The 16,673-nt window shown below is 46.2% G+C and overlaps 1 protein-coding gene across 4 annotated transcripts in view; it reads left to right on the plus strand.

Annotated features, from left to right (window-relative positions):
- LOC146571814 (nidogen-1-like) overlaps positions 1-16,673 on the plus strand; it is a 41,437-nt gene that overhangs the window by 14,028 nt on the left and 10,736 nt on the right. For 3 of the 4 annotated variants that reach the window (XM_085275781.1, XM_085275783.1, XM_085275784.1), the window contains exons 4-13: positions 1,299-1,882; positions 1,987-2,127; positions 2,398-2,649; positions 3,070-3,270; positions 3,448-3,687; positions 7,210-7,347; positions 7,562-7,690; positions 8,811-8,954; positions 11,920-12,051; positions 14,357-14,590. In XM_085275781.1, coding sequence (XP_085131907.1) covers positions 1,299-1,882; positions 1,987-2,127; positions 2,398-2,649; positions 3,070-3,270; positions 3,448-3,687; positions 7,210-7,347; positions 7,562-7,690; positions 8,811-8,954; positions 11,920-12,051; positions 14,357-14,590 — 2,195 coding nt within the window. The remainder of the gene's footprint in view (positions 1-1,298; positions 1,883-1,986; positions 2,128-2,397; positions 2,650-3,069; positions 3,271-3,447; positions 3,688-7,209; positions 7,348-7,561; positions 7,691-8,810; positions 8,955-11,919; positions 12,052-14,356; positions 14,591-16,673) is intronic. The other variant, XM_085275782.1, reaches the window with a different exon arrangement.

Here is a 16,673-nt window from a genome sequence, read left to right on the forward strand (position 1 = left end):
CGTGGTGCTGTGATAAAGTGCCCGCTCCCTTCCTGGTGTATTTGTCACTTTAATGTTTCAGAACAAACAAGTTTTAATGTTTGACACAGAAAACCTGAGTAAATCCGAAGTCCTGTTAAAGAAGCTGTCCAAACCTACTGTGTGTGAAAAAGGAGTCATGGCTGTGGCGCCTTAATCAAATGTCTGAAACATCGTTAGTCCCACTCTTTGCAGGATTGTTTGACTTGAGGCACAATGGAGGGTTTCTCAGCATGGTCTTAAGGTCATAGCACAGCAAGTCCAGACGTTCATCAGGCCTCTTCAAAACCTTCATTTTGAGGTTTTTTGTTTGGAGCCATTCACGGGTGGACTTGCTGCTGTGTTTTGCATCATTGTTGCGAAACCCAAATGTGCTTCAGTAAACGATGATCGGATGTTTTCCGTCAGGACTTTCTGGCAGAGAGCAGAATTCATCAATGACAGCAGGTCCTGAAGCAGCAGGCAGCCCCAGACCAACCATATAAACAGGACATCTGCACAATGACTGAAACCAGCACCACTGAAGGAACAATGTGCTGAGAGTGACGTGAACAGAATCCATTTGACTGATGACTGAGCGTGCATCCACACAAGACAGGAAACGCCTTTTCACAGAGCTGTAGACTTTATTTAAGCAAAATCAAAGTTCCAGTAGTCCTTGTAATTAAGTTCTGAAATACACTTACTTTACTTTATTGATTTGTATAGCACTCTTCACAGGATAAAGTGCTTCACAATAATATAAAACAGTACAGTCAAACATACAGCACAAATCGGATTAAAAGCCAGTCTCAATAAATGAGTCTTAAGATGATGTTTAAAAGAACAAATACAATCCAGGCAACGTCGAGATGGAGGGAGAGCGTTCCACAACCTGGGGCCGCCGCTCTGAAAGATCACCTCTGGTTTTAAAACGTGTTCGGGGAACTACCAGCAGCCTTAGATTAGACGATCTCAGGCTGCGAGAGGGAGCGTGGCGTTCTAAGAGCTCAGAAATATGGGCAGGAGCGTCATGATTCAGAGCTTTAAAAGTCAGTACCAAGATTTTAAAATGAATTCTGAGATGTACTGGAAGCCAGTGTAATGAGCTGGTGCTCTCTTTTCATGTCTTTGTTAAAAGCCTTGCTGCAGCATTCTGGACTGACTGGAGACGCTCACGATTCTTTTTGCTACAACACATCTTAGAAATGCTGTCTGTCATTTCTAGTTTCCACTTCATTAGTTTGATTTTCACTGTCGTCCACTTTGGAAACATTTCATGTTATTCTTTATCCAACCAGAAAGACCAACGCAGCACGCAGTGGAGTTTGGGTGTACAAGATTGGATCCTCCCCGTTCTTCGTTGAGATCCAACCGGGGAAAGTGACTAGCTCTCCTGAGAATGAGGGTGTTACTGAGCCTCCTGTGACCATGTTACCAACACAGACTGCTGATCATGTGGGGGTGGACTTCTTGACCTATACAACCCAGGGGATAAAGACAGCTGGAACAGTACCGGAGGAAAAGCATGAGCAGCCATCTGAGACCCCCAGCAGCTTCCAAACCGGTTATCCAGAAACCGTCACACCAGGAAACGCAACGCTGAAAACTCAGGAGCCACACTTTGTGGAATCAGACACTATTGCACCAGCACCCACCAGCACTGGGACAATTCAACGAATACATCCAACCGAGCAACATGAGACTGAAACCAGATACACCACCTCTGAGACTTTGCAACCAAGACACACCACTCCCACGCCCAGTGAACCCAGATACACTTCAGAGAAGCCGGGGCTGCAACAGCGGCACGTACCAGCACCACCGCGTTCAGCTCCACAGCATCCTCAGATCGTTGTGGTCGATGAAGATTTGGATGTGAACGGTAGATTTCAATAACAGGACGTTTGTGTTTTATTTTTCTTTGGGTGAGATTGTCATAGTTTCATTCTGAAGCTACCGGCCTGCCTTCTTTTGTTCCTTTCACAGTGTTTGCATACAACCTGGAGACGTGTGCCCACAACAGGCACAAATGCTCAGCTTTTGCTGACTGCCGAGATCACAGCAGGGGGTACTGCTGCCACTGCAGGCCTGGTTATTATGGGAATGGGAAGGACTGTGTTGCAGAAGGTAAGAAGAACTGAGTTCCTTATCAGTGAAGCTGTGGATTATTTTAATAACAGGAAAGCAGCTTTGGTCATTTCTTATTGTGTAAGACAGTGTAGTCAAAACTATCCAAACTTTTCTTCTATTAAAGCTTCTTTAAAAGCATTAAAACTTGGTAAATGTCATGTAAATATTATTCCCTTTGTCTATATTTATCAGGAGTTTTCGTAGGAAAAAAGATGACTGAAGATAAAAGAAACAATAAAATGATTTAATGGAGAAGTTGTTTTTCAGGCAAACCCCAGAGGATGAACGGAAAAGTGAACGGCCAAGTGTTTGTGGGAAACTTACCTTCACCGATAAGGCTCACTAACAATGATTTGCACTCGTACGTGGTAGCCAATGATGGACGGGCCTATGTGGCCATCAGCAACATCCCCGACAGCGTGGGGCCCTCCCTGCAGCTTCTGTCCTCACTGGGGGGCGTCATCGGCTGGGCCTTTGCCTTGGAACAGCCCGGCTACGAGAATGGATTCAGTCTCATTGGTAAGGCTGCAGGTTGATGATGATTGTTGTGTAAAGCTGCATCAATTTGTCCCTCGTGTGCTCACAAAACTGTTCAGAACTGCAAAGACTCTGGGCCTCTAGAGCCTGGGAACAGTTAAATACTGTAACTGTAATGTTTATCATGTTTGTATGCAGAAAGTCCAAAACAGATTCAGAAATGATTCCATTCATGCTGAGCTCACTGTGAGCTGGAAGCAGCAAACCTCAGTGATGGCTATGTGGGAAAATGCCTGCAGATCAGCAGCTTCCAAACACTCAGACCAGCCTGTCTGGCACCAACAACCACACATCAGACAGTCTTCTTCATTCTGACGCTCAGTTTGCACTTAATGCACATTGCACTCAGTAGGTTGTCTTTGCCTAAATGCATTGAAAACGTGTGTTTTCACATTCCTGTAGGCGGCGTGTTTTCCCGACAGGCCGAGGTGGTCTTCCAGCCGGGCAACGAGCATCTGACCATCAAGCAAGAGTTTAAAGGCATCGATGAACACGACCACCTGGTGATGAGCACAGACCTGGATGGACGTCTGCCGGCTGTCCCGTTAGGCTCCACTGTCCAGATCAAGCCATACAAGGAGATTCACCAGTACAGCAGAAACTGTAAGGCCAGCAGCTCTGACACTAAGCTCGTCACGCAGTCAGGGCCTAACAGTCCGTTTTTCTGTTTTCAATCTTTCTGTGTAAATATTTCAGCCAAATCAATGTTTTAGGACATTAAAAGATTCACTTCCCACTGAAGGTAGCTCAATGCTAAAGTATTTCTCCTCCTCTTTCTAGTCATCATCTCCTCCTCCAGCTGCAACTACACCATCACCTCCCCTGATGGAGACGTCCAGACTAGAAGCTACCAGTGGCGTCAGTCCATCATCTTTCAGACCTGCCCGTATGATGAGGCTGGGTGGGCGGGGGCAACGCTGACCACCCAGCAGCTCAGTGTAGACCAAATCTTTGTGATGTTTGACGCTAACAACCACCTTATCCGCTACGCCATGAGCAACAAAATTGGTCCCATCCACAGTATGTTACACGTCCACATATGTATCCGTGTGTGTGTCTGTGAGTGTGTATGTTGGAGCGCCACCACTAATTGCATTGATTTTTGAGTCACTAGTGACTCTACTGGTGACCTGTCCATTGTGTACCCTGCCTCCACCAGAAGTGGGTGGATGGGTGGATTTGGTTAAGAAGTTACTCAGTAAGATGTACAGGTGCCATGAGTTAGTGCTACATAACAGACAAACAAAACTAGAATCTGACTGAGCGAAATGAAACAAACGTCTTCAAAGGCCTGTAGTGAGGTGAGGTGAGGTCCCATTAAAATACTGGAAATGAACCAAAAGCACAAACAGTAGAAAAAAGGTGGCCGTCGCACTGTTGTTGTATTTAACAAACCAGAATAAGTCTTTCATGTTTGAAAGTGTGTAATAGCAATCAGAGACACAGGTGACACGAATCTTTCCAGCTGAAATGGGCTGTAAAAATATCGCTGATGTAACCTGGAAGGACGAGGCCACAGTCTTTGTCAAATGTGTTAAACCTGCCACAGAGTTTGTTTTATTTTACAGCCGACCTGACGTCTCGTTTGTGGATGGACCCTACAGGAGGCTCCAAGTTTAGCCTCCACATATTTAACCGAACAGCATTTGGAGGCTGTGATTATTAGTACTTGAGTTCTTGGCACAAACAGCAGTGATGTAAAAATCTGCCTCTGTGAATGTGTGGTGTATTTATTTTAGTTCCACATGTGTCACAGATGCAGACGGCACAGGTCAGGGAGCAGACTCATGCTGAAGGTCACAGAAGGTTTCCCACATTGTCAGGGACAGTCACAGCGAAGCGGTGCGTGTTGTTACTCCGAGGAATGTTCGGAAACACATATCCAATAGTTTAAACCCTCAGCGGTGTTGCAGTGGGACATCGGAGGAAGGTAAACAGTAATCTGAGCCTGGCTCTGTTTCCTCAGCTGCAATCAGAGTGAGAGTGCTGCAGGCAGGGGGCGAAGATCAGCGGCTGATGTCAACAAGATACCAACCCGGGCTGGGGGTGGGGGTTGGGGGAGGGGCAGGATTTGAGGTAAATATGCAGGTGAGGTTGGTTGGAGAAGCTCGGGGGGTTTAGAGTTATACAAGCAAACAACACTGAGCTGGGCTTTGTTGGCAAACAGCAGAGCATCTGGGACATGTTTCCTGCCAGGAGCTCCGCCCAGCTGCACGAGCGAAAGCAGTCAGTGAGTGAACCACAGATTCGCTTTTATCCATTAATCCTTTTATCATGAAGAAGGAGCAGCAGTCGCCTACAACATGCATGTCTCGATATTCCACCAAAATATCCCCAAATATTTAAATTCTCATTTCTGCAAACTCGACAGACAAACGCAGATTTTCCTTAAATACTTGAATAACAGAGCAGGGGCCCGTTCTTCGTACGTCGCTTACTACATCCAAGATCAAATGACACATCCAAGATCAAATCATCGCGCTAACCGTGAGCTCGCTAATCCGGTTCCCCGAACACACCTGCTGTTGACGATTACTACAGCTGGACGCAGGAATGTGACATCACTGGGTGTCGTAAAAGGGGCTACGCATCGATAGTAGAAACATTGATCGGCAACCCGCTGATTGGTCGGCGAAAATGTCGAAGGGGCGTGCTCGGTATTTTCCGGCAGCAGAGCAAGAACTCATGAGTGAGGGATTTCAGGAGTTTCAGAGTTTAATTAAAACGCAAGAGAACACTGCAAAGGCTGCAAAAGCAAGGAGAGAGGGCTGGCAGGAAGTTGCTGACAAATCAAACTCGTAGGTAATTTAATAATAATACTAATAATAATGGATTGGATTTATATAGCGCTTTCCAAGGCACCCAAAGCGCTTTACGATACCACTATTCATTCACTCCCACATTCACACACTGGTGGAGGCAGCTACGGTTGTAGCCAGGCTGCCATATCGCGCCATCGGCCCCTCTGGCCAACACCAGTAGGCGGTAGGGTAGATCTATCATATGACACTATATTGTCCAATATCATATGGCATTATATTATATTATAATATGTTATATTATATCCCCTTTCACATTAGAACCACAACAGGACCCACAAGAACATGGGAACAAGTAAAAGTGGAATACAGGAGTATTCTACAGAATGGTAATATTTATCTCTTAGATTGCTTTGCGTCTCTTGGCAAGGTAATACTGGCCTGTAATACTCTGTTAGTTTGTTCATAACAGCAACCAAGAAAAGGGCAGAGCAAACAAAGACAGGTGGTGGTCCTGCACCCCCTCGTCAACAAGTTGGTTAAGTGAATAATACCCTCACGGGAAAATCGATATCTCTCAATGAGCACACTGTCGCGCTGAGCTAAAGGATCCTGTCTGTCCCGCAATATACGCTGAATTCTGAGGACTCTCCTTATCAATCTTGCACCTTCCGCAATGGGTTGGTCGCGTATACGGACAGGACATGGCTGCGACAGGCTTCCCAAATCCACCTTCGCTTTTATAGCCGTGGTCTCTCATCTTGATTACACGAAGTAATTTACAATTACTACTGTGAAATATGAATTACATCTGTAATAATCACATACATGTAATAGAATGTTAATAGTACATTTCCCTTTTTTAGGAAATGACCTGTATGTATCTGTGTGACATCAATAAATGGATCAAGTGCTGCATTATCTTTAGTTACATTGATGTTATTTATTTATGGTGAAACAGTGGTGGAATATCGCTGTTGCTTTCGTATAAATGAAGCGGACATACCTTAGTGGCCGCGATCTAATCCTGTTTACATAAAGTAAACCTGCTCCCGAGCAGGTTTACGCTTACGGCTCTGTTGCTATGACAGCAAGTCCCGGATGAGCTTCGGGGAACCGACTGATCCAGGATCACGCATAATCATCAACAATCTCATCCGGCTAACCTACTTAGCGAGGTACGAAGAACGGGCCCCAGCTCTGATGTTACACAGCAGCTGTACTTCGTGTATTCACATCAAATATCAAGAACCATGGTGGCTTTGGAAGAAGCACTCAGGAAGTCACTAATGAGTGGTGACGTCGCGGTGGTTAGGTCCATCTTTTCTATATAGTCTATAGATGTTTGTGTTGCTGACGATGGAAACTAAGCGTGTCTCCAGGCGACCAACAACTGTGACAAAGTGAAACTGTAACAGCTGAAGAGCTGGATGGGAGAGCTTTCTAACACCAACACATGTAACATATGTGTGCATATGTGTGTTTGCACATTTACATGATGCTTGTTGTTCTTCACGGTTAGATTTTATTGGTAAACAACGTGCAGGTGACACAGCTCACTGTTCTCTCTCGCTGCCTCGCTTCTTGCTGTGCTGGTGGTTTACCGTGAGTGCTACTTTCTGGAGACACTGGAGCTATTTTCAGGGTTATCATTATCTGGTTGACCTTCAGGGTTTGTTGCCAAACTGCACAATCTTTTCTGCTCGGTGTGCGCGGTTCTGCGTTTGTGTGCTGTGAAGAGTCACATTGTTTCTGACTGGAGGTGTGTCTAATTTTCTGACAGGCAGTCTTCTGGAGCAGAATCCGTGCTTCAGCGGCCGACACGGCTGCGACATTAACGCTGTCTGTACACCTGGCGAGGGCGTCCGGTTCAGCTGTGAATGCACAGCTGGTTTCGCTGGAGATGGACGATATTGCCACGGTAACAAACCCACACTTGGTCACATGGGCAGTGCTGAAAATGGGAAAGAACAGATGAGAGAATAATTTCAAAAATGTGACAGTCACGTGGAAACGCTCCATAGTAGTAAAATGATGATCTGAACCTGGATTACATTTAATCTGAGCGTCTACAAGCAGCACATGGAGCAGAGATCATGTAATGTGCAGTAACATTACATGTATGTTGTTGGCAGATATTGACGAGTGCAGGGAGACTCCTTCAGTGTGTGGACCCAACGCCGTCTGCAGTAATCAGCCTGGAAGTTTGCGCTGCGAGTGCTCCGCCGGCTTTGTGTTCGCCAGTGATGGAAAGACGTGTGTCGGTGGGTTGTGTGTGTGTGTGTGTGTGTGTGTGTGTGTGTGTGTTGACAGCTGGGGGGTATCTGGTTCCTGTGGGTGAGTATGACTTTGTTGCACCTAAAGCTGACAGCGGACATAAACAATAACGATCTGTGCAGCACAGACGAGATGTTTCCTGCCTGGTCTGTAGTGACGAGATGTGACTGCTTCAACCTAAAATGAAGATGCTGTCGGGTTCATTGGTTGGACCTCGTCCCTCTGATGGGATGTTGTAATGTAGGATGTGTTTAAATATAATAGTTTGGATGGTTAATGAGTGCTGTGGAATTTTAGCTTCACAAGTCAAATACTCTTCAAGATTAATATTTTTTTCAAAACGACCTGTCCACCCACCTACAGCAGGGCACTTTGAGGTGATCTCAAAAACTAAAGGCCTGGAAGTTTCACCGGGGCAGTACATTCCTGCCCCGAGTGGAGGATTTGAAATGTCTCTGGGTCTTGTTCACGAGTGACGGGAGATCGACAGACGGATCGGTGCTGCAGCTGCAGTAATGCGGACGCTGCGCCGGTCCGTCGTGGTGAAGAGGGAGCTGAGTGTAAAAGCAAAGCTCTCAATTTACCGGTCCATCTACGTCCCTACCCTCACCTGTGATCACGAGCTGTGGGTAGTGACCGAAAGAACGAGCTCGCGGATACAACCAGCAGAAATGGGCTTCCTCTGAAGGGTGGCTGGCCTCTCCCTTGGAGACTGGGTGAGGAGTTTGGCCATCCGGGAGGGGCTCAGAGTAGAGCCGCTGCTCCTCCACATTGAAAAGAGGTGAGGTGGGTCGGGCATCTGATAAGGATGCCTCCTGTTCGCCTCCTGGGTGAGACGTCCCACCGGGAGGAGGCCCCGGGGCAGACCCAGGACAGCGTGTCCTGGGAATGCCTTGGAGGAAATGGAGGTGGTGGTGGAGGAGGTGGCCAGAAAGAGGGAGGTCTGGGCTTCTCTGCGTAGGCTGCTGCCCCCACGACCGGCCCAGGATAAGGGGGAAGAAGATGGATGGCTAGATAGACACCACTGGTCTTTATTATCATACTAATGAATGGGGACGTGTAGTTTGGGACAGGTTCATCAAAACATGTTTCTCTCTGGTCCTGCAGAGGAGAACCGTCCAGTAGATCACTGCCAGAGAGGCTCTCATGACTGCGATGTTCCACAGAGAGCACTGTGCCGCTACACCAGAGGTTCAGCCTACATCTGCTCCTGTCTGCCGGGGTTTGAGGGTAACGGCCGGGGCTGTCGGGGTGAGTTCACGGTGCTCGCTGATGTCTCATCCTTAATAAACAGATGCACTGTAAATGTAAGAGACACTGCTGCATGAATACAACAAATGTTTGGGATCGTATGCCTGACAGGTATGTTCACCTGTCACAGAATGAAGAGTCACTCCACAGCTTTACAGGCTCGTATCAGTGTGTGCTGCACAGCAGTCAGTCCTTTACCACAGACCTCTGTCTGTCCACAGTCACAGCTACTGAGTGGTAACTGCAGGTCGAGCTTTTACAAGTGAGGCTCAGCACAGCCTCATGCAATCCACAGTTCTGCACCTCTCTCCAGCTACATGACAGAAACCTTTCAAAGGCTCTGTGTGTGAAATGTTCAACACAGCCAGGACCTGTGTGTCATCAGTTTACTCAGATTACAGGTGTTTGGGGGTGAAAGGTCACCACGGGGCTCAGGCCCATCTCAACGCTCTCTTACAGCCTGTTTGAAGAGCTGGATCTTTATGGGTTTGATGGATTAACACGCTGACACTCGTGGCTCGAGTAATAATGCGTTCTAGTTTGCTGTTAGGTTTCAGAGTCATTTTCAGCACATTGCTCTAAATATCTGTAAGCTGATTGGATGTCTGTCGTCCTCCATGTAAAACTGTGTGTCCTTGAGTCTGGAGATGTTTGTCGTGCTCGCAGACAGCATGTAACGTACACCATGCTCCAGTGCTAATGGTACAGACTGTAAAGTGCTTCAGAATCAGTGTACTTACAGTTACAAACATCACGATGTTCGGGTCTGACACCTTTAGCTCCTGTTATCTAACCGTTGATCGACGTGCTGAAACATGCAGCCACGCCTCACAGCGCTGTGGGCTGATAGTGCTCAGCCCTGTCTCAGACTGGCTGCTTCGATCAGGGCTCTGTGGGGCAGGACTCTTTGTTCTTGTGGCTGGAGATGGCTCGTGATGACCAGCTGGATGTTTGGGCTACAGAATGCAATGAAGATGCTTTCCTCTCATAGCGTTTATGCTACCTGTCACTAACTCAGCCGTCGAGCCACTAGACTTATGACCGCTGGCTGGATCTGAGCCTCTGTGGACAGAGGGCTGCAAGACAGGAGGACAAAACTATTGCTGCTATAAATACACCGTCTGGTTAAAGAGACGGGTCTGTCAGCATGCTTTGTCGATTCAACGTTGGCTGAAGAAGAGTCTACTCAGAGCCCGTAATTAGCAGCTGCAAAAAGGGACTATGTTAAAACCTGTACCTCACCCAGCCACCAGGGGGTCATTTGGGTGATTTATCTTTAAATTCAGTCTGTGATGCACATAGTCATCTAAATTCTGCCCACAGACGTACGACTGCTCAGTGTCCATCGGCTGTTTGTGTTCGGGTCCATATTCGCAAGCAGTGATAACACAGCTGCTCTCAAAGACACGACCAAACAGGTTTAGGAGGATTTTGCTGCTGCGGGAGCCTGCCAGGCTGTCGCGCCCGGGAACTCTGGCGTTATGGCTTCATTACAATAGACCCTGTGCACGGGAAAATGCTAACTTCCTGTTTTAAGACCGGATGTAAAGTAGCTTTATTTTGCGGTCAATCGCTACTGCGAAGGTGGACTCCAAAGTCATATCCAAACACGAAAACGGAAAGATGGCGTTAAGTTACAAAGAGCAGAAGGTGGGAACACTCACCACTGCTGTGTCAAAAAAGTCAAATGATCAGTTTTGACGTTTGAAGCGTGCAGATCGATTGTTTGTTTACATCACTCAACACAAGCAGAACTGCATCACTGCAGCAGAAGACACATCTCTGTATAGTGACAGTTATTATGATTTAAACAGGCAAATGTTCAGCATTCAAGCCACAGGTGAACAGGGATAGCTCAGTAGGTAGAGTGGTGGCCCTGACACCCCATGACCGGAAGGTCGGGGGTTCGACTCCACTGAACGGCCACCCTGAGGTACCCCTGAGCAAGGTACCGTCCCTACACACTGCTCCCCGGGTGCTGCATTGGTGGCTGCCCACTGCTTGATTGCTGGTTAGGGTCTGTATACATGAGTATTTACAACGAGTATGTTGTGACGTACCTTCAAAATTACAGCGGTCCCTCTCTATGACGCGGCTCACTTTCCTGCGTCCTGGTTGCTGCAGACGATCTCCTCTGTGCCGTCTCTCCTGTGATCTACTGGACGGTTCTCCATCGATCACCGGCAGTGTGACTCTGCAGTGCTGTACTGTATGTTCGTTTCCCCCAACAAACACAACGTCGACAAAACGTTCTGCACCTGCGGTAGCACCCAGAAGGCAGAGGAAGATGCTGACCATCACACTAAAACTTGGACTTCTGATTCATTAATGTTGAATTCTCTTGCAGCTGAAAACAGGGTTTGATCTTTGGTTTATACTCGACTTATTCTTCTACAAAGGTTTGAACTTTGAGAGTTTAAACAAGAGAGAAAAGTGTGAAAATGTTCATGCCTGCCTGAGAAAAGAGTATAAAGTGTGCAGTGAGGGGTTTTACAGCCTTAAAACATGCAAAAAATAAAGGTGGCTACATTGTGGATTTCACTTATCGTGGGATATTTTTAGAACATAACACCCGCGATAAACGAGGGACCGCTGTATACAGATACTGAGAAATATAAAATTAGAATCCTTCCTCTCTTTTGCTCTGAGGCGCGGAGGAAGAAATATCGACAAGTTGACGAACATCTACAGATATATTCGGTAAATGCCCAAGACACCTTGAGAAATGTAAATCGTCAATTTGGTTGACTTGTTTTAGAAAACCCGAGCATAAACAAGGCACGAATATCACACCGGAAACGAAGCGCTCTGCAGGAGTGCCAGAAGTAGCACATGCTAAGGCGCACATAGTCTATTTGCAGCATTCAACTAAAGATCTACCTTCAAACTTTTCACCATCTGGTGGCCATTACTGGTACTGCAAGATCCAGAATGTGAGGAGCCTCTGTTTTTTCTGCCTGTTCAGATGTGGATGAGTGCCAGCAGCAGGATCGATGCCACGCCGAGGCCTCCTGCTCCAACACACAGGGCTCCTTTACCTGTCAGTGTCGTCCTGGTTTCCACGGAGATGGCTTCCACTGCAGTCCCACGTTCTCAGGTGGGTAACCAGCACATTCACAGGTTTACAGACAGAGGGTTGCTGGTTCCAGAGTGACTGCCCCCATTCATTGTTTTAATCGTGAAACAGGTCATCCTGGAGGAGTCTGTTTAAACACCCCAGCCATGCATGTATCACTGTAAACGGAGACACTGAGACCCATGAGAGTGTTTTGATTTGTGAGTTCCAGTAAGAGTGTCGTCCTGCAGCTCCAGCTGCATGGTTCTGATGCTGCTCGGAGCACAGCAGCACATTCTCTGTCTGATCTAACTCAACATGTGACGCATTCAAGTACAGTTAGTGTTGAGGAAACAGCAGCGTTTTTTGTTCCTGATTCATGTTTTCTTTCTTTTTCTGAAAGTGTGTGTGTTACTAAAAGAAGACAAACAGAAGCGCAGCCAGCAGTCAGAGTAATACTGATTCCAGCTGTCAGCAGCTGGAGGCACACAGCTAATTACAGCTTTACTCCTCTGCACCACAGTTTTGTCATATTTCCATCCTTTATTATGACCTGTCTTGCCTCTGAAGGCATCATTTAGTGTCCCGTGTCAAAACATGTCCGTGACTCTTAATGTCAGCAGCATCTTTTAGATGCCTCTAGTGTCGACAGCGGGGCTTTGATCGTCTCCGCCGCCATCAGGGATCCTTTGTCCCGTTGGACTGTTGGGGGCAGATGTGGCGCTGTGAGGACAGCCTGCTGTCGTGTGCGATGACACTGTTGTGGCTGGCTTGTGGTTTGTCTTTGAGGACACTCGCTGTGGGACCACAGAGATGAAGAGCCTGCTGCTTTAATCACTCAGTCTTTGTATCTGCAGCTGCCACGTGCTGAAGTCTGCTCAGGAGCACGGACCTTTGAAATAAGCCACGTGTCACATGTGTTTTGTTTTTCCAAATGACCCAGTCATTAAAGTTTGATGCATTTGAAAATGACGAATCCTTTGTTTCTAATAGTGATTCATTCCAGACTCACAGTCCATACAAACAAATGCACCCTGATCAGGACACCATACGTCTTCCTCCTGATTCAATGCTAACACTGCAGCATCGTTTCAGTTCCTGATCACCTGCTGATCAGGTTTTTTAGCCTCCAGTTTCCTCAGACGTCCTACAGACACCGTGTCACGTCGTTGTCTTTGGGAATCATGCTGTTGGTGCAAAAATCATTTGTATGGAGTGTTTTTCGACATCAATCAATCACTCAAAGCTTTATTTGTCACAAGCAGGTTGCCCTGCAGTGCAACATGCTGCTTTTAACAAAGATACACTTGTATGTGTTCTTTGGTTGTCTGTTATGTGCTGACTGGTTCGTCCCTTTAGTAAACAGCTCCTTTGGGTCATTTGACCCGGCGTTCTTTGTTTCCTTGCGTTTCTGTATCATCTTACGTTCATTTGTTGTTCTTGGAGTTATTCTCAGTCCTAAGTTGTTCAGATTAGTTTACTGGGTTTCCCCCTCGTGTTTTATTCCATGTCTCTGCAGCTCGTCGTGTCTGTGCTCGCCCTCGTGCATTTCCTGTTTTATAGTGAAGGTCTGTGTCTCATGTCAGTGTATTGAGTTTTGCGTCCCCATGGTCTCGTCATTTCTTACTCCCAGCTGTGTCTCATTCCCTCGTTGTCCCTCTGTGTATTTAAGCCTTGTGTCTGCCTCTGTTAGTTGCTGGTTCGTCTGTGTATCGTCTCCTGTTGGACGTTTCAGGTTTCGCAGGTTTTTGTTCCTCTGTGTTATTGTTTTGTAGCTGCTTCCAGTTTAGCCTTTGTTTGGTTTAGTTCCCTGCGATGCTCTGCTTTTGTTTGTGCTTCACCTTTCCCTGAAAAGAAAACTCATTCATTTACTCAGTTGTCAGCGCTTGCACTTGGGTCCACACTTCTCATCTCCTGACGATCTGCCTCGCAGATCTTGACCCTTTTATGCTTTAGTGATTCAGAGGTCAAAGTGATGTGGTTTAAGTAACAAACACATAAAAAATTATCTGAAAGTCATCTGGTACATGGATAAAAGCAGCCAGCGTCCAAAGAAAGGCCTGGGGAGGTATTGCAGAAGTCTGACTGCTTGGATGCTAAATAGAAAGAAAGGGGCGGGGCTAGTGATGTCAATAACAGATCAAGAGCAGGTTTAACTTGACAGGTGTTGGAGCCTCATGTTTTCTTCCTGTTCCCTGTGACCCTGTGGATGCATTAATGCTAATGTCATCAGATGCTACTACTGTGTGACTGTGAACATGTGACTCTCTAAGGAGCGGGACACTGGTACGTCTCCGTAGGCGCGACCATCACTCTGTGAACGTGTTTCGTTCTCGTGTGTCCTCAGAGCGTGAGAAGACCCGGTGTGAGCAGCAGAGAGCGAGTGCCGTAGCCGACTCTGACGTTCCCTTCTCATTCCGTCCTCGTCCGACTGTCGGTCGGTACGTTCCCCGGTGTGACGAGCGCGGAGCTTACGAGCCCACGCAGTGCCACCAAAGCATTGGGCAGTGCTGGTGTGTGGACGCCAACGGGCAGGAGGTCCCCAACACCCGCACAGGACCTCACAGTAGCCCTCCTCTTTGTGAGTCTCTGTTTCTGCTTATTGATGTTGTGCTATCGGAAAACAAACATTTTATCGTGTCATTCTATCGATATATTAAACTTTTTACTCATATGAGGTTCATTTCAATTTAAATATGATTTCTTTTCTGCCTGAAGCTGCACATGATAAATGTACTGTCGAGCATTATATAACTGAAAACCCTCTCCTGTTTGATCATTTCCTGATAACATTTACACTTACAATAATTGATTACACAGCAGTAAAGAGTAGACTTTATCACAGTAGATGTCTTTCTGAAAGCGCTGTAACTAAGTTTAAGAATATAATCCACCCACTGTTATCATCTTCAATGCCCTGTACCAACACAGAGCAGAGCAGCTATCTGAACGCTACTCCAACAGAGGTCGATTATCTTGTTAATAATTTCACCTCCTCACTACGTACGACTCTGGATACTGTAGGTCCAGTGAAAACTAAGGTCTCTAATCAGAAGTACCTGACTCCGTGGTATAATTCTCAAACACGTAGCCTAAAGCAGATGACTCGTAAGCTGGAGAGGAAATGGCGTGTCACAAATCTAGAGGATCATCATTTAGCCTGGAGAAATAGTTTGCTGCTTTATAAGAAAGCCCTCCGCAAAGCCAGAACATCTTACTATTCATCACTGATTGAAGGAAATAAGAACAACCCCAGGTTTCTCTTCAGCTCTGTAGCCAGGCTGCAATGTTCCCTCTAAGCTGCTGGCACGTCTCTGCACACAAAAAAAACCTGAATTGAAATTAAAATTAATACTTTAACAATTCTGTTCTGCAGTGTTAGTCAGTGACTGGCTGCTCCCGTATGGGATCAGAACGATGCCACATTATCCCATAGTCCAGCCAATCACGCGATTCACATTCGTATATACGCAGCTAATCAACGTGGTTGACAGGCTATGACAGCGTCCTTATCTGCGACACCGGTGTTTTAGCAAAGCGGCTGATGTGGATGAAGCCACGTTAATGACAACGTGTACAACCATTGGAGATGTGAGCAGGACAGACGGAACAACTGACGGGAAAAGTGTGGACTTTATACCAGTTTTTAAATTGTGTTGATCGGCCACGTAAAACCAGAGTTATGATAAAATATCTGCAGTGTTTGTTTTCTTCCTGAATACTGTCGTTGTTTATATTTACTGCAGGAAGAAACGGTAAAAAGTAAGAAATATACCCATACCACTGCTTGGTAATAATAAATTCATACATTAAACTCATAGCACAGCACTGCAAACAGCTGGGAGTCAGTGCTGTGTGTGACCTGTAATGGGTTTACAGGGGAAGTGGCACAAACAAACAGGTTGGTCCGTCTTTACAAGGCTCCTCCCAGTTGTTCATGGCGTACACAGCTGAGCAGAGTAACTAAAGCCCAACTACAAAAACATCAAAGGGAAAAGGGACGGCACAGCTGCACACCACACACAGGTAAAAGGTTACACACAATAAAAACATCCATTTGATTGAAGCACTGAAAATAATTATAGATAAGATAACCTTTATTAGGCGCACACGTGGGAAATTTGTTTTTGATACAGCAAAAGTGCAAAGTTATGTAGCAGAAATTAGAAGACACTGGAATAGAATAAAAATACTACATACAATCGAGTAAAATAGAATAATATATACAATAGAATACAAATAGATCTAGAAACACCCAATAAACCCACGATGCTGATCAGTTTCCCAGGCGCAGTCCATCCACTCAAACTTGTGGCCACATGAAAATCATACCCACTCACACCAGAGTGACCCCACCTGACACTCCCACTACCTTAATAGAAAAATAAATGGCAGCATTCAAATATCTAAATACCCAAAAGATGAAATCAGTCCGTGATTAGAAACATAATCACAGCATACCGTGGCCATATATAGTTTTAATCTGTGCAGAGCATCGCAGAGTCCAGCTGGTGTATGCGTGTCATGTAATGCTGTACATGTACCTTTATATAAACTTGGATGTGTCAGACATGTCAGGTGATGTCTTAGAGAGGCCAGTATCATCTTGGTGAACTGAAGGTTGTAGGCTAATTGTTACATCTCCACACAAAGCCCACTGCCAG

The sequence above is a fragment of the Mchenga conophoros genome, linkage group LG6, assembly GCF_057382185.1.
Source record: "Mchenga conophoros isolate Kocher_MC1m ecotype Shallow Benthic linkage group LG6, M_conophoros_male_GT1.1, whole genome shotgun sequence".
Classification (NCBI taxonomy): Eukaryota; Metazoa; Chordata; class Actinopteri; order Cichliformes; family Cichlidae; genus Mchenga; species Mchenga conophoros.